We start from the raw sequence: 23,659 nt of genomic DNA on the forward strand, positions 1-23,659 counted from the left end.
GCTGCTCCTGTTTCTCCCACGGCAGGCAGAGAGGGAGCGTGAGGGGGCAGCAGAGAGGGAGGGGGTAGAGTTTGAGGGGAGGGGGGGGACGCGTCGTCAGAGGGGAGGGCTGGTTCCCGAACATCGAAGATCATCGCTGAAGTCTGCTGCATGTGCTGCAAGTGAAGAACGAGTAAGTTGGGCCCTGTATTAGAGCACTCGGTCCGTCTCGGCTCCCAACTGCAGGCTCCGCTCTATAATCTTTGGCAGGCAGGGCTCGAGAACGGGGGGGTGGGGGGAGTGACATCACTCGCAGCGCAAGAAGACAGCGCTCTATGATCGAATGAGAAAATCATTTTTTACACTGAGAGTGGTGAATCTGTGGAATTCTCTGCCACAGAAGGTAGTTGAGGCCAGTTCATTGGCTATATTTAAGAGGGAGTTAGATGTGGCCCTTGTGGTTAAAGGGATCAGGGGGTATGGAGAGAAGGCAGGTATGGGATACTGAGTTGGATGATCAGCCATGATCATATTGAATGGCGGTGCAGGCTCGGAGGGCCGAATGGCCTTCTCCTGCACTTATTTTCTATGTTTCTATGATGTTTGGACAGGGGTTTTTTTCAATTTTTTTCCGGCTGTGACGGACAGGAGCTGAGACGGACCCGAGACCTCTAATACAGGGCCTGGCTTGCTCGTTCTTCACTTGCAGCGCGTGCCACAGTTTTCAGCGATGATCTTCGGTGTTCAGTCGACGGGGCGACTTTTGAACAACAGGGAGGGGTGGGAGGTGACGTCCGTTGCAGCACAAGCAGATGGCACGGCAGGCAGGCAGATCCATTGCACGTCATCAGCGAAAAAAACAGACTTTTTTAATTCAAATTTTGATCGGATTTGTGAAATTGTTTATTAAAAAGTCAAGAAATAAAGCACAACATTTTCAGGTAAACCGATTTTGGACTCCAAGAGGTAAATCTCTACAGGAATATGTAAAAAAAAATTCCCGTTAGCCCGTCGTTTCTTCCAGTAGATGTGATCACACACAAACAAATAAATACACACATATACCCACACACACACATCCACGATCAGAGTTTTATAGTTATAAGTATGATTAGGGAGGGTTTTATTAGTTTGTACAGGGTGTTTGTTGGTGAGGCCACACCTTGATTTCTGTGCAGTTTCCGTTCCATTAAAAAAGCATATAGTGGCATTGGAAGAAATCCAAAAGAAATTCACTAGGCTAATTCCTAGGATGAGATGGTTGGCTTACCAAGTAAGGTTCAAAACGCTGGGTCTGTATTGAAGCATGAAGATAATAATAATAATAATAATAATAATAATAATAATAATAATAATAATAATAATAATAACCATATAACCATATAACAATTACAGCACGGAAACAGGCCATCTCGGCCCTACAAGTCCGTGCCGAACAAATTTTTTTCCCCTTAGTCCCACCTGCCTGCACTCGTACCATAACCCTCCATTCCCTTCTCATCCATATGCCTATCCAATTTATTTTTAAATGATACCAATGAACCTGCCTCCACCACTTCCACTGGGAGCTCATTCCACACCGCTACCACTCTCTGCGTAAAGAAGTTCCCCCTCATATTACCCCTAAACTTCTGTCCCTTAATTCTGAAGTCATGTCCTCTTGTTTGAATCTTCCCTATTCTCAAACATCAACTCTGTCTATCCCTCTCATCATTTTAAAGACCTCTATCAGGTCCTTCCTTAACCTTCTACGCTCCAGAGAATAAAGACCTAACTTATTCAACCTATCTCTGTAACTTAGTTGTTGAAACCCAGGCAACATTCTAGTAAATCTCCTCTGTACTCTCTCTATTTTGTTGACATCCTTCCTATAATTGGGCGACCAAAATTGTACACCATACTCCAGATTTCGTCTCACCAATGCCTTGTACAATTTTAACATTACATCCCAGCTTCTATAGTCAATGCTCTGATTTATAAAGGCTAGCATACCAAAAGCTTTCTTTACCACCCTATCTATATGAGATTCTACCTTCAAGGAACTATGCACGGTTATACCCAGATCCCTCTGTTCAACTGTATTCTTCAATTCCCTACCATTTACCATGTACGTCCTATTTTGATTTGTCCTGCCAAGGTGTAGCACCTCACATTTATCAGCATTAAACTCCATCTGCCATCTTTCAGCCCATAGTTTATAGTTTATAGTTTAATAGTAGTTTAGTATATAGTAGTAGTTTAATATATAGTTTATAGTAAATAGTTTATTAATCCCCTTATTCAGAGGAAATTCAGATGTCCTTGCAGCACACTAATAAAAATACAACATAGCATTCAAGAAGTTTAACATTAAAACATAAAAACATCCCCCCACAGTGGTTCCCAGTGTGGGGGAAGGCACAAAGTCCAGTCCCCATCCTCTTGTCCACCCAGAGTCGGGCCTATTGAGGCCTCCACAGTCGCAGGACCGGCAGCCGTACAGGACAGCGCCCCCACTCGAGATGACATGGAATCATCCAAGATTCCAAGGGGTGTTGACACAGCCAACATTGAGATGTTTTCAATGGTCAAACTAGGGAATGTAGCTGCAAAATAAGGGGCTAGTAGTCATTTAAAACCATCTGGTGTAGACATTTATTTTCTCTTGGAAGGTAATGAATCTCTGGAATCTCTGTGCTGAGGTTGCTCGAGTTCAGATCATTAATTGTATTTAAGGTGGAAATCAATAAATATTTGTAAGATTAATGAAGTTAAGGTTATGGGAAACTAGCACAGAAGAACTCTCCCTACTATCCTACTGTCCTGTACAGTCCCTTGAAAATAAAGTGGAGGACAAGGGCAAGGCTGCTCTATCAAAGGGAGCTGAGGGAATGTTCTGTGCTCTGTTTTACAGAGACATGGCTCACCCCCAGCTCCCCAGACTTAGCGGTCCAGCCTGAAGGGTTCTCCATCCACTGTATGGACTGTACGCAGGCATCTGGAAAAGGGAGAGGAGTCTGTCTCATGGTCAACTCTGCGTGGTGCTCGGACATGGCAGACCTGTCCAACTCCTGCTCTCCACACCTCGAACATCTGGTGGTGTAGTGCCGTCCCTTCTACTTTCCGAGGGAATTCACCTCCATCATCCTGACCGCGGTCTACATCCCACCCCAGGTAGACGTCCGTCTGGCACTGGAGGAGCAGCACGCCGTGGTCAACAAACAGCAGGCGTCTTGTCCCAAGGTGTTTACCACCATAGCTGGGGGCTTCAATAAAGCAAACCTTACAAAATCGCTCCCTAACTTCCATCAGTATGTCTCCTGCTACACCAGATGACCAAACACCCACGACCACTGCTACACCAGCAGTAAGAATGCCTATCGCTCCATTCCTCGCCCTTACTTCTGTAAATCCGACCATACTGCGGTGCTGCTTCTTCCTGCCTACAGGCAGCAATTAATGAGCGCACCCCCAGTGGTGAGGACTGTACAGAGCTGGTCGGGGGTGGGGGGCAGAGGAACAACTCCAGGACTGTTTGGAGTCTGTAGACTGGGCAATGTTCAGGGACTCGGCAACGGACCTGAACGAATACGCCACAGTCGTTACAGACTTCATGTGTGGTGGACTGCATCCATATAAAAACCTTCCGAGTGTTTCCCAATCAGAAACTTTGGAAGTTTTGAACTTTGAGATCCGCACTCTCCTGAAGACCAGACACTGGGCATTCATGTTTGATGATACAGTGATCTACAAGAAGTCCAGCTACGACCTTGTTAAGGCCATAAAAAGGCCAAAAGGGACATCTGCTGCAAGCTGGAGGTTGAGACAGATGTTCAGCAACTGTGGCGGGGCCTGAATGCAATCACCTCCTACAAGGCAAAATCAGGACGCAGCTCGAATGTCAGCGTAGCGTCACTCCCTGACGAGCTCAATGCGTTTTATACACGCTTTGACAGGGAGAACACTGATGTGCCTTCTCGAGCCTCCATTCGCTGTGATGGTATTTCAGTCACAGTCACAGAGGACTGCGTCAAAAAATCCTTCAGAGGGGTGAACCCTCGAAAAGCGTCTGGATCCGATGGTATACCGGGTCGTGTTCTAAAAACCTGTGAGGACCAACTGGCTGGAGTTTTTACGGACATTTTCAACCTCTCACTTCTGAGGTCCGAGGTTCCCACCTGCTTTAAAAGGGCATCAATAATACCGGTGCCCAAGAAGAGCAAAGTGACATGCCTCAATGACTATCGACCAGTGGCACTAACTTCGGTGGTGATGAAGTGCTTCGAGAGGTTGATCATGGCACAAATCAACTCCTACCTTGACAAAAACCTGGACCCACTGCAGTGCGTTTACCGCCACAACAGATCAATGGTGGATGCGGTCTCTCCACTCCGCTCTGGACTACTTGGACAATAAAAACTCATGTCAGGCTGTTATTCATTGATTACAGCTCGGCATTTAATGCAATCATCCCCTCCAAGCTGGTTATCAAACTCCCAGATCTGGGTCTCTGCGCATCTCTCTGCAATTGGATCCTTGACCTCCTCATTCACAGACCACAGACTGTTTGGTGGAAAAGTGTCAGCCTCGATAACAATTAGCAAGGGAGCACCTCAAGGCTGCGTGCTCAGCCCCCTGCTGTACTCTCTATACTCATGACTGCGTTGCCGGTCATAGTGTGAACGCCATCATCAAGTTCACTGACGACACCACTGTTGTGGGACGTATCACTGATGGGGATGAGTCAGAGTATAGAAGTGAGATCAATCAACTGACCAATTGGTGCCTGCACAATAACCTGGCCCTCAACACCAGCAAAACCAAGGAACTGATTGTGGACATTAGAAGGGGTAGGATGAGGACCCACAGTCCCGTTTATATCAACGGGTCGATGGAGGAAAGGGTCAAGAGTTTCAAGTTCCTAGCTCAGGCAGGGGTGGAGATGAAAACTTGGAGGAAGTAGAGAGCCGGCGAAGCCGTGCAGCAAGCAGAGTCTCGGATACGCCACAGAGTCCTGGTGGGAGCAGTGACTCGGGGAAGAGCTGGCCTGGGAATCTTCCCATCTCCCCAGTTTGACAAGGCCAAGGGGAAGGAGAGGCGCAGGCTGGTCTAGGAGGAAGTGAGGGCAGTGGTGGAGGAGGAGAGGTGTACCAGAGCAATTGGATTGAGGCAGGAGGGAGCCTGGACAAGGTTAGAGCAGGCCATGGACAGAAAAGTCACATGGACTGAGCTCTGGCAGGCTGAACCACAGCGCATCAAGTTCCTGGTCCAGGCAGTGTACGATGTCCTGCCCAGCCCATCGAACATCTTCATCTGGGGCAAAGCAGAATCTCCAGATTGCCCGAAATGCTCAGGCAAGGGGACGTTGGAACACGTCCTGAGCTGCTGCCCAACAGCTCTTGGGCAGGGCCAGTACACATGGCGTCATGACCAGGTTCTTAAACCCATTGCAGAAGCCATCAGCATGGGAATCAGCACCTGCAGACGAGCATGGCCCACCACCCAGATGATCACCTTTGTGAAGGCCGGAGTGCAGCTGCCAATAACCACAGCAGCCAGGAATCCGTCAGGAATCCTGGCAACTGCGCAGGACTGGCAGCTTTCCATAGACCTGGTGAAACAGCTGAAGTTCCCACAGCAAATTGCCACGACCACCCTGAGGCCAGATATCCTCCTGGTCTCAGAGGCGACCAAAAACATCATCTTGTAGGAACTGAAAGTGCCGTGGGAGGACCGTCTGGAGGAGGCCCACGAGAGGAAGATGGCCAAGTATGAAGAGCTGGTCATAGAGTACCGCAAGCAGGGCTGGAAGGCAAGGTGTATGGTGCTGGAAGGGCTGGAAGGCAAGGTGCATGGATATTATCTAAATGGTGGCCGACTAGGAAAAGGGGAGATGCAGCGAGACCTGGGTGTCATGGTACACCAGTCATTGAAAGTAGGTATGCAGGTGCAGCAGGCAGTGAAGAAAGCGAATGGTATGTTAGCTTTCATAGCAAAAGGATTTGAGTATAGGAGCAGGGAGGTTCTACTGCAGTTGTACAGGGTCTTGGTGAGACCACACCTGGATAATTGCGTACAGTTTTGGTCTCCAAATCTGAGGAAGGACATTATTGCCATAGAGGGAGTGCAGAGAAGGTTCACCAGACTGATTCCTGGGATGTCAGGACTGTCTTATGAAGAAAGACTGGATAGACTTGGTTATACTCTCTAGAATTTAGGAGACTGAGAGGGGATCTTATAGAAACTTACAAAATTCTTAAGGGGTTGGACAGGCTAGATGCATGAAGATTGCTCCCGATGTTGGGGAAGCCCAGGACAAGGGGTCACATCCTTAAGGATAAGGGGGAAATCCTTTAAAACTGAGATGAGAAGAACTTTTTTCACACAGAGAGTGGTGAATCTCTGGAACTCTCTGCCACAGAGGGTAGTCGAGGCCAGTTCATTGGCTATATTTAAGAGGGTTAGATGTGGCCCTTGTGGCTAAGGGGATCAGAGGGTATGGAGAGAAGGCAGGTACGGGATACTGAGTTGGATGATCAGCCATGATCATATTGAATGGCGGTGCAGGCTCGAAGGGCCGAATGGCCTACTCCTGCACCTAATTTCTATGTTTCTATGTTTCTATGCGCATCGAGGTTGGCTGCAGAGGTTTTGCAGGGCAATTGCTCTACAAAGCCTTGAGTGCACTGGGCATCAATGGAGTGGCGAGGAGAAGAGCCAATGGAGAAGGCCTCGAGATAGCTCTGGATCAAGAGAGAAGGTCCATGGGGAGGAGCGAATGCCACCTGAACACAAGTCGTGGTCTGATCAACCACGGCTGGGTCACCTGGGTGAGGGTGTCTGATGTTGAAAGACCTGAAACACCCAATGACCCCAGGTTACATCACTGATGATGTGTTCAGGAGCATCTATAGACGTATTTGGATCAACCTGAGAAGATTACGGAGAGTCGGTATGTCAAAGAGGACTCTCTGTAACTTCTACAGGTGCACAGTAGAGAGCATGCTCGGTTGCATCGTGGCTTGGTTCGGCAGCTTGAGTGCCCAGGAGCGAAAAATACTACAAAAAGTAGTTAACACTGCCCAGTCCTTCATCGGCTCTGACCTCCCTACCATCGAGGGAATCTAACACAGTCGCTGCCTCAAAAAGGCTGGCAGTATCATCAAGGACCCACATCATCCTGGCCACACACTCATCTCCCCGCTACCTTCAGGTAGAAGGTACAGGAGCCTGAAGACTGCAACGTCCAGGTTCACAAACAGCTTCTTCCCCACTGCCATCAGGCTATTGAACTCAACTCAAACAAAACTCTGAACATTAATAGCCCATTATCAGGGTTGAGGAAGCTGGTGGCCTACTCCTGCTCCTGTTTTCTTCTGTCCAGCAGTTTTTGAAATTTATTTCAGAGTAAAATTGCTTGGATTTAAGTTATAAAATATTTTCTAAAGATTAAAATGAACAATATTTTAATAACATTCAGTTAATTATAGTCTGTGATACTTTCTATTTGTGTCAGATTAGAAAAAAAAACATTTATTCCAGATTAATATGTAATTTATGATATTATTCATAATTACCGATAGTTGCAAATTATCTACTCTTGTATTTATTCCAAAGAAATTACTAAAATCAAAACATTTGGACAAATATATTGATAGGAAAGGTTTAGAGGGTAATGGGCCAAATGTCAGCAAGTGGGACTTACCCAATATGCCAACTTGGTCAGCATGGACATGGTGGGCTGAATAACTAATTTCTGTTCTAAAAGCTTATTGATTAAAACAGAAATGCAGACAAAATTTGGGATTTAGTTAAAACAATTAACTTTATACTCCATGTTTCACATTTCGTTAATGCTAGGTTTCATTTCTTCAACAAAATGTAATTCACTTTTTAAAACGCTTAAATATTTGAACTAAATGGTAAACATTAGATTATATTAGTGCTATTCAAAATATAGAGCATATACAGTCGTTACTACAAAAAATGAGTTGGTTTGAAATCGACTTTCACACCAACTATCATGTTCTGGATCCCATAGAAATCTGCTGGCAATCTGTGGAATGAAAGTAATATCTGTCAGATTGACCATGTCATACGTTCAATTATGTTAAATTGCATTCTTAATTTGATGTAAAAATAGAATCAGAAATAAGAAAACAAGTAAAGGGCATTTGGGTCATTGTGTATTTGCTTGCTCTTCGTTGGAGCGATACAATTAGTTAAGAGCCACTGCCACGCAGTGCCAAAGATCTGGGTTTGATCCTGACCGTGGATGCAGTCTAAATGGAGTTTGCACATTCTCCCTGTGACTGCATGGGCTTCTTCCGGGTTTTCCTCCCACATCCCAATGACAGGTTTATAGGTTAATTAGCCTCTTTAATTGGCTCTAGTGGAATAACACAGAACTAGAATGATGCCTGGGTTTCAGCACCTAAGTTACAGAGAAAGGTTGAACAAGATAGGTCTTTATTCTTTGGAGTGCAGAAGGTTAAGGGGGACTTGATAGAGGTCTTTAAAATTATGGGAGGGATAGACAGAGTTGACGTGGATAAGCTTTTTCCATTGAGAGTAGGGAAGATTCAAACAAGAGGACACGATTTGAGAATTAAGGGACAAACGTTTAGGGGCAACATGAGGGGGAATTCTTTACTCAGAGAGTGGTAGCTGTGTGGAATGAGTTTCCAGAGGAAGTGGTGAAGGCAGGTTAGTTTTTATCATTTAAAAATAAATTGGATAGGTATATGGACGGGAAAGGAATGGAGGGTTATGGTCTGAGTACAGGTAGATGGGACTAGGGGAGAATAAGTGTTCGGCACGGACTAGAAGAGCCGAGATGGCCTGTTTCCGTGTTATAATTGTTATATGGTTATAACTAGTGTGAACAGGTGATCGATGGTTGGTGTGCACTCCGTGTGCTGAGTCCTTTTGCGTTATCATTAAATATTGCCATTGTGACCTATGCACCCAAATCCAAGTTATTAACTCAAATAAAAAATAACAATAGTTTTAACATTAATCTCTGGGGAACCACCAAAACCAATCTCTCCTTCCAGTACAGGTCAGATTACCGGGTCTTCCAGTACAGGTCAGAATACCGGGTCCGGGGATCCAGGCATTTTTTAATAATATGGTGACAAATAAAGTTTAGTATATTTTAAATAAGTACGTTTATGTATTGCCATCTTGTTTTTTTTTAAATGTATATATACTTACTGTTAAGCCTTGATTTTTTAATTCTCCCATGAAAACTCTGGCAATTAGTTTAAATCGTTCAGGTGTCAACTCTTTTGCTATAGATCTTACGTCATCAGAAAGGGAAAGGGTCAATGCCTTAAATTGTTTGGTATCGATTTCCTTATGTCTGAATTTAACCTTTTGAGGAAAATGAGAAATAAAACTTGATATTGATTTTTCGAAATTTTAAATAATTTTTGCTCCTTAATTAATAACTTTCTTTCTCGCAAAGCAAAATAATATAATACAATTAAGATTTTACAAGGTATGTTTTCTTCACCATGGCTGACTAATAAATTTATTTAATCTCTGGCCAGGAAGTGTGACATTCTTTACTAATAGCAGCCGCCAAACAGGCTGCAACAAATCAATACTCAACTGCCTTTCTCTACTATACTGACACTGGAAATATCTAAAAGATAGTTAGAAAGCAATTTGTCCATAAGTGTAACTTTTTTGACTATTTCTTTGAGTTTCAATCTGGCCCACTGAATCTCCATATATGTTAATTACTTTGAAATCTGCTGCCACTACCCCTTTCTAGACAGCTGCACTCCTGACACATTCATTGCCACTATGCTTGATAAACCCATTTGAAATACATTTGGTACTAGGAGCCAATGTGTTTAAATTCCTTCCTCATCATCTCCATAAAATTTCCAGTCATACAACCCTCTGAGAATTTAACATTCATCACACTCTTATGAGCATTGAAATTCTGTTCATGCATCTGTAAATTCCCAAGGAGGCCAGCATGAAGCAGAGTTCCAACAGAATAGAACTTCTGACCATATCCACATTGAATTCTTACTGCCATCAGAAGCTCCAGGATCATATTTTGCCTGAAGTGAAATTTAGTTCTGGAACAAATGACAGCTGTATGGAGTTTCAATCTTTCTTTAAAAAAATGTTTTAAGCTAGTTTCACAATTGATTGATTATGCTGCAGCAACAAATGTGGAACTTACAAATTCTTACCCTTTCCTCACTCCCCTCTCATTAACCCCATGCCCACAGCCCTCACAACACTACGCAAAAAAATATTAATCTGAAACGTTAACAGTTTTTCTCTCCATTAATACTGCAGGATTTACTGACATTTTGTATAATTTCCTGTTTCGATATGTGTATTTTTACAATACTGGAGAGATTTCAGCACAGAACATTATAAATGTCATATCTCCACTGTTTCAAGTAGTATGGTGTTAATATTTTCAGGGATTGGTATTCAAATGTGCAAGAGATATAAGAGATAAAATCAAGTTAGGAATTAAATCAATTCCCTGATTCAACCAGTTTATATCTCAAAAAATATCAATGTTCAGGACACCAAAGATGTGACATGCTTTGACACAATGAAATAAAGAGGCAATTTCTGCATTAATTTAATTTTAATTCAAAAATTTTTCAAGTTTGTTGCTTTGCAGAGATGCATGTTTCAAAGTAATAAGCAAAACGTTTGATGAATTTGGCATTAAGTGCTCTGAATGGCCATATTTCAAAGAGTGTAATGGTGGTTACTCTTAGTGTGCACCCTATTTTAGAGTAACCACCGTTACACCACAACGGTAAATTAAGACCAAAGAACTTCCCAAGGAGATTGAAAATGTTCTAGTTTTAAGAACTCAATAATGAAATTATGAGAAGATTCTGTAAAAGCTGCATGCCAAAATTAATGATGGTATCCACCATCACATGCGCAACACCAGCATTTTGTAGTAGCTATATTTCCATCAGATTATGTACTTGCAGTCTCTTATTATGTATGGACAATTACTTCCATAAAGTTTATTCAAAACATGAGAAAGAAATTACAAAAAAAGAAATACTAGACGTACAGTATCATTTTGGTGTCCATCCTTGGATACTGTGTAATGCACGTAACTCACATTTCAGTAGATAACAGGAATATTGCTCTTTTGGTCACGTACTACATGTTTATAGTGTGTTGGTGTTGTGTAGTGTGGCGGCGCCAAACGGCAGCGGCTCGACTGCAGTCCGTTTGTCTTTTTTTTTTTTTGTCTCGTTAAATGTATGTTTTGACTCGTTTTTATTTATGTTTTAGCTGTGTATATGTGGGGGGGTAGGGGAAACCGTTAATCTCTTTCCTGTACGGGGGACCCGGCTTTTTCCCTGTCGGGTCTCTGATGTCGTTGGGCCTAACATCGTGGAGTCGGCGGCGGCCTCCGGCCGTAACCAACCTGACAACCAGAACCAACAGTTGTGGAGCCTGCAGACCCTGCCATTGCGGAGCTGGCCATCTTCGGAGCAGGAAGAGCTGTGGTGGCGCACGGCTGCAACTCGACTTCGGAGCTTCGGAGGCTCCGGCCGCAGGCCCGGTGGACGGTAACATCGGGAGCTCGCAGGTCCCTGTTGGGAGACCGCTTTTCGGAGCTCCCGCAATGGCAACTTCTCCCGTCGGAATCACAGGGTTTAAAGGACTCGGAGCGGGGCCTAACGTTGCCCCGCGCGGCTTAACGGCTACGGGACTTACCATCGCCCGCTGGGGGCTTTAACATCGGGAGCCCCAGTCGCCTCGATGCTGCAGTTGGACTGCTGGACCGCGGGAGAAGAATAAAGGAAAGAGTTAAGACTTTTGCCTTCCATCACAGTGAGGAGGTGTTGGAGATTCATTGTGATGGATGTTTGTGTAAACTGTTAAGTGTGGGCCTTGGTTTTTTTTGTAATGTTAAGACTGTAGAAAAGGTAATTTTGACAATGACAATGACAATGGAATGACAATAAAAAGGCATTCTATTCTATAGCAAGAATACATTTGTATGTTGAAAAACAGCAAAAATGAAGAAATCAGTTGTTATGCTATAGAAAATAATGACTTTTTAAATTTCATGTAACGGTTGTTATGGTGGACAATAACGGACATTTAATAGCTGACGCTCCAGAGATATGTAATAAGTAATAATGAGCTCGATTTGGACCCAGCTTTCCTATATTGTGAAAGGCTACAGAATCTTTCAGTTATGCCATATTCAGACTTGGCAGGAGTGTTTTACTGATAAGAAAAATGTATAATTGTGCTAACTCTCCATTATTCTGTGAGTGGGAGCCCGAGAAGCACTGAGCAATGTTTGTGCTCATTGTAGATCTTTTGCCACTCACGTCTGACGAATCAATTAAAGATTGCCATGGTCTATCTTCAACGTTTGCTGCTGTCTGCTTTTTAAGAAACAAACTAGCCAGAGTTAATTTAAGTAATGTAACTCCTACCCTTCCTCCATACTGCTGCATAATAGTACAAGTACAACATTTCAGATTGCTAAACAAAGCAGTGTTACCAATACATTATCAACTTCAAACCATTGAAGAAGGGTCTCGACCCAAAACGTCACCCATTCCTTCTCTCCACAGATGATGCCTGTCCCGCTGAGTTACTCCAGCTTTTTGTCTATCTTCAGTTTAAACCAGCATCTGCAGTTCCTTCCTTCTCAAACTATTGATTCCCAGGATGGAGGTATTGTGCTTTGAAGAGCAATTAAGCAGAGTGGCCCGATACTAAACTTTATAAGACTGAGATATAATCTCGTTGAAACTGAAATTTCTGGCAGGGCTTAACAGGGCAGATGTTTCCCCTGCTGCAGTATTGAGAACCAGCTATGAGAAAAAGCACCTGGCCATCCAGGAATTAAAATTATTAGAAATGTCATCATGCAGTGGATAGGAAATTCCCTTAATTCATTATCCAAGAGGGCAGTGGAGGCTCAGTTGCTGAGTACTTACAAGATAGAGTTAGATATCAAGGGAATCAATGGGTATAGAGGGGTTTGTGCAAGATTGTGGTGTTGGGTAATGGATCATTATCACGTGGAAGCACGAGAACCAAATATTCTACTTCCATTTCTCATGCTATTGAAGATAGTCCTGCGAGACTACAACTTTTTACGTAGACTAAATTATTTTAGACCAATCTTCGAGCATATTTACATATTCTCCATGAGAAACAGCTTCAAGGATCCCATGTTTGGGATCTTCTTTTAAAAACACCAGGGCAACGGCCTGTCATTTTCTTCTTTTGTTGTTTTTAGTCTGTTGTTAAATGTTTGTTTTATTATATCTTTACTTTTGTATTATGTGGGGGGGGGAAACTTTTTTTTATCTCTTTCCTTGATGGAGATGCGACTTTTCCATATCGTATCCCCGTCTGCACTGCGGCCTTAACACCATGGAGCTGGCGGTCTCTTTGCTCGCGATCAACTTCAGGAGCTGGAGCCTGCGGACCTAACATCGTGGAGCTTCTGGTCCCTTGGTTATGGACCGACCGGAAGCTCGACTGGGTTTGACTGGCCCATCCACGGGAGAATAAGGAGGTAAGAAGATAAGACTTTATTGCTTCCATCACAATGAGGAATGTGGGGGAGCTGCTGTGGTGGATGTTTATGTTAACTTTTATGTAGTTGTGCGTTTTGTTGCTTTTTTGGTATGACTGTATTGCAAATCAAATCCCTTGTATATTTTTACATACTTGGCTAATAAATTAATTAGAATACAATACAATTAAAATCCCACATTTTCCAAATTATGTTGTGTTTTACATTACCTCCAAAAGCTCATCCATTCTTTTTGCAACTGCAGCAAAGTCAAATTCCCTATCTGGAACCATCTTAAAGGTATTAGCTAATCTTTGTTTCACCAGACTAGGTTTCCATGTCAAAGGTTCTTCAAAAACATCATCATCTTCTTCTTCCATTTCACTCTTGTCTGTATGCACAACTTGAAGGATGGTATCATGTAGCCTTTCCTTTAGGATCTCATGAAACTTCATTCAGAAAGAAAATTGTTAGTTATTAGATTTTCCAGTATTTTTTGAATGTTGTTAGCCTTTACCGATCACAAAGTTCTTTGGTTAGCAAAAGTGCTTAACAATAATAATCGCTCTATGGAGAAAATGAGTGCATATATAGAAACTTTAATTGTCATTGTCTGTGTACAGTACAGAGACAACGAAATGCACTGTAATCTAATTCAACACAGATCTTATTTTATAAATGCATTTCAATAGAGAAAACTAATTTCATGTGACTTATATGGGAAAATAATAAATGTCTGGAATTGGAAAAATTGGAAAACATAAGTCTACTCAGTGGACTTTTTAAATTCACAGTACGTTGTCTGTTCAATCTGTTCAAGTACATTGTCTGTTCAATTAGAAGTTGTGTTCATTGCCTTTGTGAATGAAAATGAAACGTATTTTCTGAAATTTGTAAAAGGGACTTGGTCTCCTAGTTTCCCACGAGAAAACGCTGAAAAAAATCAGCCATAAAATCATAGAACATACGTCAGTCATGGACCTGTTGTGGCGGTAGGCGAACTGCAGTGGATCAAGGCTGATTGATAGGCTGGATTTAATGTATGCGATAATCAGAGGTGAGACTCTCAGAACATTGCATGCTAGCAGGAACATTAAAAAAAGAAACACAATCGGTCCTTCAACTCCTTGTGTCTGCTGCATAAATCATGGCTGATGTTTGATAGCAACAACACTTTCCAACACTAATCATACATCAGCCATGCAAGGCAACTGAGCCTTCACATTTCTTGAGTAAAGAATTAAAAACAGATTCTCTATCCTGCAAGTGAAAAATATTTTTCTCATCACAATCCTAAATGGTATACCACTTATTCTGAGACAAAATAAATAAATATATTACCTGTGGGGGAAAAGGCTACTTTGAGTGATGGTGATAAATTAATCAGCAGTATCAATGAGTGTGTGTCAAGAGTTGCTTATTGTCATATGCGAGTTACAGGTTTAATCAAAATCTTGTTTGCAGCAGTGTCATAAGCACATAGGCCGAGACAACACACGAAAACATAAATTCAAATCATAAATAAATTCTGCAAAATAGTACAATAGAAAAAAGTGGAAAGGAGTGGAACATTGGTGCATCCCCACCACACCGGGTCCCCCTTTGTTCTCGACATGCAGCTCATCCATCTTGGCCTAACCGCTGGTGCTCTAACCTTGGGCCAACCTCCCGGGACTTCGACCGCCAGGACTCTAGCCTGACGCCCCACCTCCCCAAAACTGCTAGCAGGGCAGACCTTCGAGGATGTAACTAGAAGCGTGGATAGGGGAGAACCAGTGGATGTGGTGTATCTGGACTTCCAGAAGGCTTTCGACAAGGTCCCACGTAAGAGATTAGTATACAAACATAAAGCACAAGGCATTGGGGGTTCAGTATTGATGTGGATAGAGAACTGGCTGGCAAACAGGAAGCAAAGAGTAGGAGTAAACGGGTCCTTTTCACAATGGCAGGCAGTGACTAGTGGGGTACCGCAAGGCTCAGTGCTGGGACCCCAGCTATTTACAATATATATTAATGATCTGGATGAGGGAATTGAAGGCAATATCTCCAAGTTTGCAGATGACACTAAGCTGGGGGGCAGTGTTAGCTGTGAGGAGGATGCTAGGAGACTGCAAGGTGACTTGGATAGGCTGGGTGAGTGGGCAAATGTTTGGCAGATGCAGTATAATGTGGATAAATGTGAGGTTATCCATTTTGGTGGCAAAAACGGGAAAGCAGCCTATTATCTAAATGGTGGCCGATTGGGAAAGGGGGAGATGCAGCGAGCCCTGGGTGTCATGGTACACCAGTCATTGAAGGTAGGCATGCAGGTGCAGCAGGCTGTAAAGAAAGCGAATGGTATGTTAGCTTTCATTGAAAAAGGATTTGAGTATAGGAGCAGGGAGGTTCTACTGCAGTTGTACAGGGTCTTGGTGAGACCACACCTGGAGTATTGCGTACAGTTTTGGTCTCCAAATCTGATGAAGGACATTATTGCCATAGAGGGAGTGCAGAGACGGTTCACCAGACTGATTCCTGGGATGTCAGGACTGTCTTATGAAGAAAGACTGGATAGACTTGGTTTATACTCTCTAGAATTTAGGAGATTGAGAGGGGATCTTATAGAAACTTACAAAATTCTTAAGGGGTTGGACAGGCTAGATGCAGGAAGATTGTTCCCGATGTTAGGGAAGTCCAGGACAAGGGGTCACAGCTTAAGGATAAGGGGGAAATCCTTTAAAACCGAGATGAGAAGAACTTTTTTCACACAGAGAGTGGTGAATCTCTGGAACTCTCTGCCACAGAGGGTAGTTGAGGCCAGTTCATTGGCTATATTTTAAGAGGGAGTTAGATGTGGCCCTTGTGGCTAAGGGGATCAGGGGGTATGGAGAGAAGGCAGGTACGGGATACTGAGTTGGATGATCAGCCATGATCATATTGAATGGCGGTGCAGGCTCGAAGGGCCGAATGGCCTACTCCTGCACCTAATTTCTATGTTTCGACACAACAGGATTCCGGGCCTAGTTCCAGACTGAGGGCCTCCACACTGCTACATGTTGACTCCAACTGTTATATGTTGACTAACTCTCCTGGGTCCTACTGCTCCACCATTCCAACAGGGAACCTCAATACTGACTGCACTTGATCCTGCTGCCCCTTGCCTCTATGTTAACTGTGCCGCTTCTCCTACCCAGACCTACTTTTTTTTGTAAACCAGCATCTGCAGTTCCTTGCGTCTCCAGTCATTATTACACGTGGCTACGGACATCCCAAATTGACCAACACTTAATCAGGCAACAAACTAAAGACACCCTTGTAGTTAGGTAGTATAGGGGGGTTGCACGTAAGGTCATAGGGCATGATGCACGGAGTAGCTCAAGCCTTCTGGAGTACTAGGCAGCACCAAGGTGTAAGGGGCTGAAGTAGCAGATCTCTCTGGCCAGCTCCCACTCCTCCCCCGGGGCCAGCGGTGTCCGCCCCGTCTCCCCCTGTTCAGCCGCACTGTCATGGGCTGTGGGTCGGCAGCGCCCACAAACGGGGCCGGGTGGAGCGGGGTCGCGGCTCCGGGCAGTGGACAGACGGGGCCATAAACCCGGCAATGTCCCCATCAGCTGCAGCAGAGTTAGGGAAAGTCTAGTCCCTCCGCCCACCCAGAGTCACTGACTGCGCTGCACCAGACCCCGACCCCCACACCAGGGTGATTCAACCGCCCGACCCACACACGACACATGGGGTGATTCACACCACCACCACACATTGTGATTCAACCCCCCGATCCGCGAGTATGTGGAGTCCAGATGCTGGAGTCAGCGTGGAGTCCGGATGCTGGGACAGAAGACGGGCCCGCTGCACTGGCCCGCTTACCTGACGTTCACCGCTTGTACTCCAGAAGGCATTGCATGGCATCAGTATGGGTCACAGGTCGTTACCTCGACTACCATGCAACCTCCCTATATATTTTTTCTCCAGTAGAGTTTAAATTTACCTAAAAGTTTCTTAATCAATGTTTAGATGAAAAGTAGGAGGCTATGAAGGAATCTGTGGGGGTGGGGGGGGTGCAGTGTTACCCCCACAGGTGCGCTGCAGATCTGTCACTGCCCGTGTGCACGACTTTGGCGCCTTTGAGAGGGGGGCCGGTTTAAAATGCCTTGTTTCCCCAGCCTAATCAAATTGATTTCTGTCAGGCTGTTTAGCTGCTAAAGAATAATCGCTTTGTCTGCCGTTTTATTACGTTTCTTTTAAACTGCACTGAATATTTTACGAACAGGAGTAAATTAAAAATAATCTTCTAAAGCCGTCAACGCCGACAATGGGGACGGATTTCATGTACGGGACAGGTAAAGGAAAGCCATTTATTTTATATAAACTTGCTTCTAAGGATGCCTTTAATCAAAATTTCACATTGCGAAAATGTCATTATGTAAATATACGAACCGGCAGTGTTTTTCCTGCCAATATGAGGTTTAAATTCACTGCAACCGCAATGTTCCAAACCAGCGCGTTCCACAAAATCCCACTCGCAAGATGATTAAAATGGCCATTAATTTACGGGAATTAAACACTAAATTCCTTCCATTTGGCCTATAAATTCATGACCATGAGATTTAAAAATCATGTTATATTGTGAATTATTGTGTGAATGCTATTTGAACACTTTGGCTATTTAAAAATGTTAACTTTATCTTAAGAAATGGGTAGAAATTTAGATCTAGTAATTGAATTTTGTAATTAGCTACAATTGGGTAACTAACTAATTATATGCTTTAATTTCAGGTCATCCAAGTAAGATTGTTTCATATTTGTTTCAGAATGTTTCAATCTATAATAACTGAAAATTTCATTCAGTTCTCTTAATTTTTAAGAAACTTATGGGCTTTTGACTGTCCACATCTTTACATTTGAGTTAAGTCAATGGAAAAGCAATAGGGAACAATATGCTAATTTCAGAGTATGAAAATGGCCATAACTTCTTTAATACTGAAGATATGAAAGTGAATTAGGTGTCAAATTACACTTCTTTTTCGCTGTATCTGATGGGATAAATTGCAGAGTTAATTTTTTTTAACATTGCTAGTGTGGTTAGTCTGGAATATACTGCTAGAATAGGTGATGGGGACAAGTACCCTACCCTCGTGGCATCTGAGAAGCATCTAATAATGTACTTGAATTGCTAAAGTATGTCTATGGATCAAATACAGACAAATGGGATGTGAGTACATGGGTACAACATGCAGCGTGGCTACGGTGAGCCGAAAGGCGTTTCCATGCTGTACTTCAGTGTACACTTTCACTGTTCCTCAGTAAATGTGACACATGAAGCTAGTAATAATGCAATTGTTCTATATGGGACATATGACAATAAAAAAACTCTTGACCTCTCCAAAAGCCAGTCACAACACGGATGCGAGGGCTACCGGCCACGTGATCACGCCGTCATGTCACGGCAGCCATCCAATCAGATGAGCGGTTCGGCACGTGATCACGGAAGGCGGGGCCCTGTCACGACAGACTGTCGGCCGCAAAGATCCTATAGGTCGGCGGGCGGTGAGGTGCAAAGCAAAGATCCTATAGCGCTATAGGATCTTTGGCTGGGTGCAAGATATTGGATCTTTGGCCAGGTGTGAGGGCTTCCAGCAGCGTAACCACGTACCGCGTTCTCCTCGAACACGCTGGACCGGCGATTTCGCCCGGTCGGCCTCCCAGAGTCGGTAGCCGACGCCCTTGACATTCTGGGCCGGATAGGTAACCCCATGCGGCCCAGAGGTACACTGTCCTTGAGCTCGTCCATCTCCAAGGCATCGTCCGACCCTCCGAACACATCGTGCTCTTCTTCGTCCTCCTCCATCTTCCCTTCGCTCCGCCAGCCGAGCAGCGACCGTTAGCGGTTCTACCGGCTTGAAAAAGTGGCGGCAGCGCGCGATGCTTCCCGGGCCAATGGCATCAAGGGTCGCGCGCTCTGGGCGACCTCGCCGCTATCACTGCACGCGCGCCGCGGAAGTGAATTTGGGCCAATTTTGGGTTGTGTGACTGGCCCTTGCGGGAAATACTTGTGCAATTAAATCGCAGCGCACAAGTGGTTTTAGGTTGCTTTTGCACTGCGAAGTGTCATGCTGGATGGTAAGATCATGCAACGGGTCGAAACGTTCTCAAAAAGTAATATATTCGCGAAAGCAGGTCCTTCGGCCCACACAGCCAACATGCTCCAGCTACTCGTCCCACCTGCCTGTGTTTGGCCCATATTGCTCTGAAACTGACCTTTATTAGTTTTGGAGACACCGCCAATCTAGATGTAGAGTCGCGGCCCATCGTCTGTCCATTTCCCTCCACATATGTTGCTCAGCCTGTTCAATTCCGCCAGTTGTTCTCTTTTTAGCTACACGTTCCACCATCTACAGTTTCTAGGAGACACTACCAATGGCAAAACAATTTCCCACGTCTATTGACTTCTGCAGAGAATATAGTGCAATAATTTGTCAATTAACCAGTGCATCTGATCAACAAATAAATTGTAGGCCCTTTATAAGATAGCATATGTATATTATCTGAGGGTTCCTCCTGACCCTGTTTTCAGATGTTAATTTTTAAATGTTCTTTCTTTGTCTACCTTAGTATCTGGTTTGCTTCTAACCTTTCCAAGAGATGGTGAAAGGCTTAATTTTAACAAATATTAACTTCTCTGCGTGCTTAATATCAGACCTGAAGTGTGAAATTATGAGAGATATGGTGTAAACCACCTAGGGTGGCAATGTCAATAGGTTGAAGGTGAGGGGGGGAGTTTAAAGGGAAGTGTGGGGCATGTTTTTATACAGAGTGGAATCATTGCATGAGATTGTGGTGGATGCAGATATGATTATGGTATTTAAGAAGCTTTTAGATAGGCATCTGGGGAATGGGGATTTAGATTTATATATAAAACCAGGAACTAGTTTACCCAATAAAACACAAAGTGCTGGAGTAATGGGGTCAGGCAGCAGAATCTCGGCAGGATGTGGATAGGCAATATTTTGGGTTGGAACTCATTTTCAAATTGATTGTAGTGGGGAAGAAAACCGGAAATGAGCTGGGCATGTGCTGATGGATGCAGATAATGGGGTGTTTGATTGGCACTGGGTGGACAAAGGTTAAACATTAAGGGCGGCATGGCGCAGCAGTAGAGTTGCTGCCTTGCAGCGTTAGAGACCCGGGTTCGATCCTCACTGGGTGCTGCTGTTTGTATGGAGTTTGCATTTTCTCCCTGTGAACACATGGCTTTTCTCCGGGTGCTCTGATTTCCTCCCACATTTTAAATACGTGGGTTTTAGGTTAGCTGGTTTCTGTAAATTGTCCCGAGTGTGTAGGATAGAACTCGTGGATGGAAGGGTCTGTTTATAAACTAAACTAAAAGATCAAAAGCAAACACAAGTATCAGGAAAGGTCTGGGGGAGGGTGGAGAAAGAGATAGTGGGAGAAATGGATGTGTATGTTGGGTTGTAAACTAGCCAAATTGTATACGTGAGCATCTTGGGGGCTTGGCTCCTAGTGAGGAAGGGTTGCCCATTGCCTGCCTTTGCATTCATTACTGGAATCCCTTACACTCGAGGATATTTCACTACAGGGTAGGGAATTCTGGTTTGTTATCATTTTTTTTTTAAATACCCGGACAGGACTTTTGGACTGCCACTGATAATAATTCTATATTATAATTCCGCTGAGACCGTTCCCTCCATAACTCCTTGGTCAATTCGTAGGAAATGAACACTTGTCCCTTTACCTCCCCCCTCAACTCCATCCAAGGACCAAATCAGTCTTTCCAGGTGAGGCAGAGGTGCAGGTGAACCTCTGCCTCACCAGCATCCGCTGTTCCAGGTGTCAACTTCTCTATATCGGTGAGACCAAGCGCAGGTTCGGCAATCGCTTCGCTGAACACCTCTGCTCAATCCGTCTTAACCAACCTGATCGCCCGGTTGCTCAGCACTTTAACTTCCCCTCCCATTCCCACTCTGACCTTTCTGTCCTGGGCCTCCATTGCCAGAGTGAGGCCCAGCGCAAATTGGAGGAACAGCACCTCATATTTCGCCAGGGTAGTTTACACCCCAGCGGCATGAACATTGACTTCTCCAATTTTAGATAGCCCTTGCTTTCTCCCTCGTTCCCCCCCCCCCCCCCCCCCCCCCCCCCCCTTCCCAGTTCTCCCACAGGTCCTACTGTCTTTGCCCTCTTCCTTTCTTTCCCCCCTCCCTCTGACATCAGTCTGAAGAAGGGTCTCGACCTGAAGTGTTGCCAATTCCTTCTCTCCATAGATGCTGCCTCACCCGCTGAGTGTCTCCAGCATTTTTGGCTACCTTTAATATTTTTAGCCAGATTAGTTTAGAAATGCAGCGTGGAAACCTGCCCTTTGGTTCACTGAGTCCACGCCGACCAGCAAACATCCATTCTCTAATTCAATCCTACACACGAGGAACAATTTTGAGAGGACCAATTAGCCTACAAACTTGCACATCTTTGGAATGTGGGAGGAAACCGGAGCAAACCCGCACAGTCCCAGGGAGAATGAGCAAACCCCGTACAGACAGCAGGAGATAGCCCAGCTGTTGGCGGTTGTGCAGTAGCAAGCAGAAGAAGAAGAAGGGTTGAATCTGGGTCTCTGGTGCTGCAAGGCAGCAACTCTACTGCTGTGCCACTGTACTACCCCAAACCTAGAGGGCAGGGGTGGATTTCAGTCCTACATCCTGCTGTTGGATATGTTGGTTTATGAATACCATGGATATTGAACTATATTTATTGGCAACCATGGTTAGACACAAAATGCTGGAGTAACTCAGTGGGACAGGCTGCATCTCTGGAGAGAAGGAATGGGTGACGTTTTAGGTCGAGACCCTTCTTCAGTGGATGTAGTGTACCTGGACTTTCAGAAAGCATTTGATATGGTCCCACATGGGAGATTAGCGGCTAAATTAGGGCACATGGTATTGGGGTGGAGTGCTGACATGGATGGAAAATTGGTTGACAGACAGAAAACAAAGAGTAGGATCCGTTTCTGAATGGCAGGCAGTGACTAGTGGGGTACTGTAAGGCTTGGTGCTGGGACCGCCGCTATTTACAATATGCATTAATGATTTAGATGAAGGGATTCAAAGTAACATTAGCAAATTTGCAGATGACACAAAGCTGGGTAGTAGTGTGAACTGTGAGGAGGATACTATGAGAATGCAGGGTGACTAGGACAGGTTGGGTGCGTGGGCAGAGGCAGTTTAATGTGGATAAATGTGGATAATGTGGATAAATCCTGTTATCCACTTTGGTAGAAAAATCAGGAAGGCAGATTACTATCTAAATGGTTTCAAGTTGGGAAAGGGGGAAGTACAACGGGATCTGGGGGGTCCTTGTTCATCAATCAATGAATATAAGCATGCAGGTACAGCAGGCAGTGAAGAAAGCGAATGGCATGTTGGCCTTCATAACAAGAGGAGTTTAATATAGAAGCAAATAGGTCCTTCTGCAGTTGTACAGGGCCCTAGTGAGACCACACCTGGAGTATTGTGTGCAGTTTTAGTCCCCTAATTTGAGGAAGGACATTATTGCTATTGAGGGAGTGCAGCATAGGTTTACAGGGTTAATTCTCGGGATGGCGGGACTGTCAGGTGCTCAGAGAATGGAGCGGCTGGGCTTGTATACTCTGGAGTTTAGAAGGAAGAGATGGAATCTTATTGAAACATATCAGATTATGAAGGGTTTGGTCACACGCTAGAGGCAGGAAACATATTCCTGATGTTGGGGGAGTTCAGAACCAGGGGCCACTTGAAGAATAAGGGGTAAGCCATTTAGAACGGAGATGAGGAAACACTTTTTCACTCAGTTGTGAGCCTGTGGAATTCTCTGCCTGAGAGGGCGGTGGAGGTCGGTTCTCTGGATACTTTCAAGAGAGAGCTAGATAGGGCTCTTAAACATAGCGGAGTCAGGGAATATGGGGAGAAGGCAGGAACGGGGTACTGATTGGGGATGATCACATTGAATGGCGGTGCTGGTTCGAAGGGCCGAATGGCCTACTCCTGCGTCTATTGTCTATTCAGACTGATGTCAGGGGTGTGGGCGTTACAGAGATAAAATGTAGTCAGAGACAATGAGAATGGTAGGAGAACTTGGAAGGGAGAGGGGATGGAGAGAGAGGGAAAGCAAGGGCTA

At 44.5% G+C, this 23,659-nt stretch overlaps 2 protein-coding genes across 9 annotated transcripts in view; one reads left to right on the forward strand and one right to left on the reverse strand.

Moving 5' to 3' along the window:
- Window positions 1-7,622: 7,622 nt before the first annotated feature.
- LOC129699446 (dynein light chain Tctex-type protein 2-like) lies at window positions 7,623-19,343 on the reverse strand. Its single transcript, XM_055639249.1, has 4 exons — window positions 19,149-19,343; window positions 13,750-13,968; window positions 9,175-9,333; window positions 7,623-8,014 (listed from the first exon to the last, which is right to left on the reverse strand). The coding sequence occupies exons 1-4, from the start codon at window positions 19,341-19,343 to the stop codon at window positions 7,904-7,906; spliced, it is 684 nt and encodes a 227-aa protein (XP_055495224.1). The 3' UTR covers window positions 7,623-7,903.
- Window positions 18,677-23,659, forward strand: part of LOC129699444 (endoplasmic reticulum membrane-associated RNA degradation protein-like) — a 61,444-nt gene continuing 56,461 nt past the window's right edge. For 3 of the 8 annotated variants that reach the window (XM_055639246.1, XM_055639240.1, XM_055639247.1), the window contains exon 1: window positions 19,125-19,261. In XM_055639246.1, coding sequence (XP_055495221.1) covers window positions 19,249-19,261 — 13 coding nt within the window. In that variant the 5' untranslated portion in view covers window positions 19,125-19,248. The other 5 variants (XM_055639243.1, XM_055639244.1, XM_055639241.1 and 2 more) reach the window with 3 other exon arrangements.

This window comes from Leucoraja erinacea, chromosome 8, assembly GCF_028641065.1.
Source record: "Leucoraja erinacea ecotype New England chromosome 8, Leri_hhj_1, whole genome shotgun sequence".
Classification (NCBI taxonomy): Eukaryota; Metazoa; Chordata; class Chondrichthyes; order Rajiformes; family Rajidae; genus Leucoraja; species Leucoraja erinaceus.

Excerpts from the sequence above, each read along its gene's own strand:
- LOC129699446 (XM_055639249.1), bottom strand. The coding sequence starts at position 19,343 with ATGGAGGAGGACGAAGAAGAGCACGATGTGTTCGGAGGGTCGGACGAT. Across the intron at positions 13,969-19,148 it reads GCGTGTTCGAGGAGAACGCG|TTTCATGAGATCCTAAAGGA; the intron begins GTACGTGGTTAC and ends TTCTGAATGAAG. Across the intron at positions 8,015-9,174 it reads TAAAAAATCAAGGCTTAACA|ATTGCCAGCAGATTTCTATG; the intron begins GTAAGTATATAT and ends TTCATTCCACAG.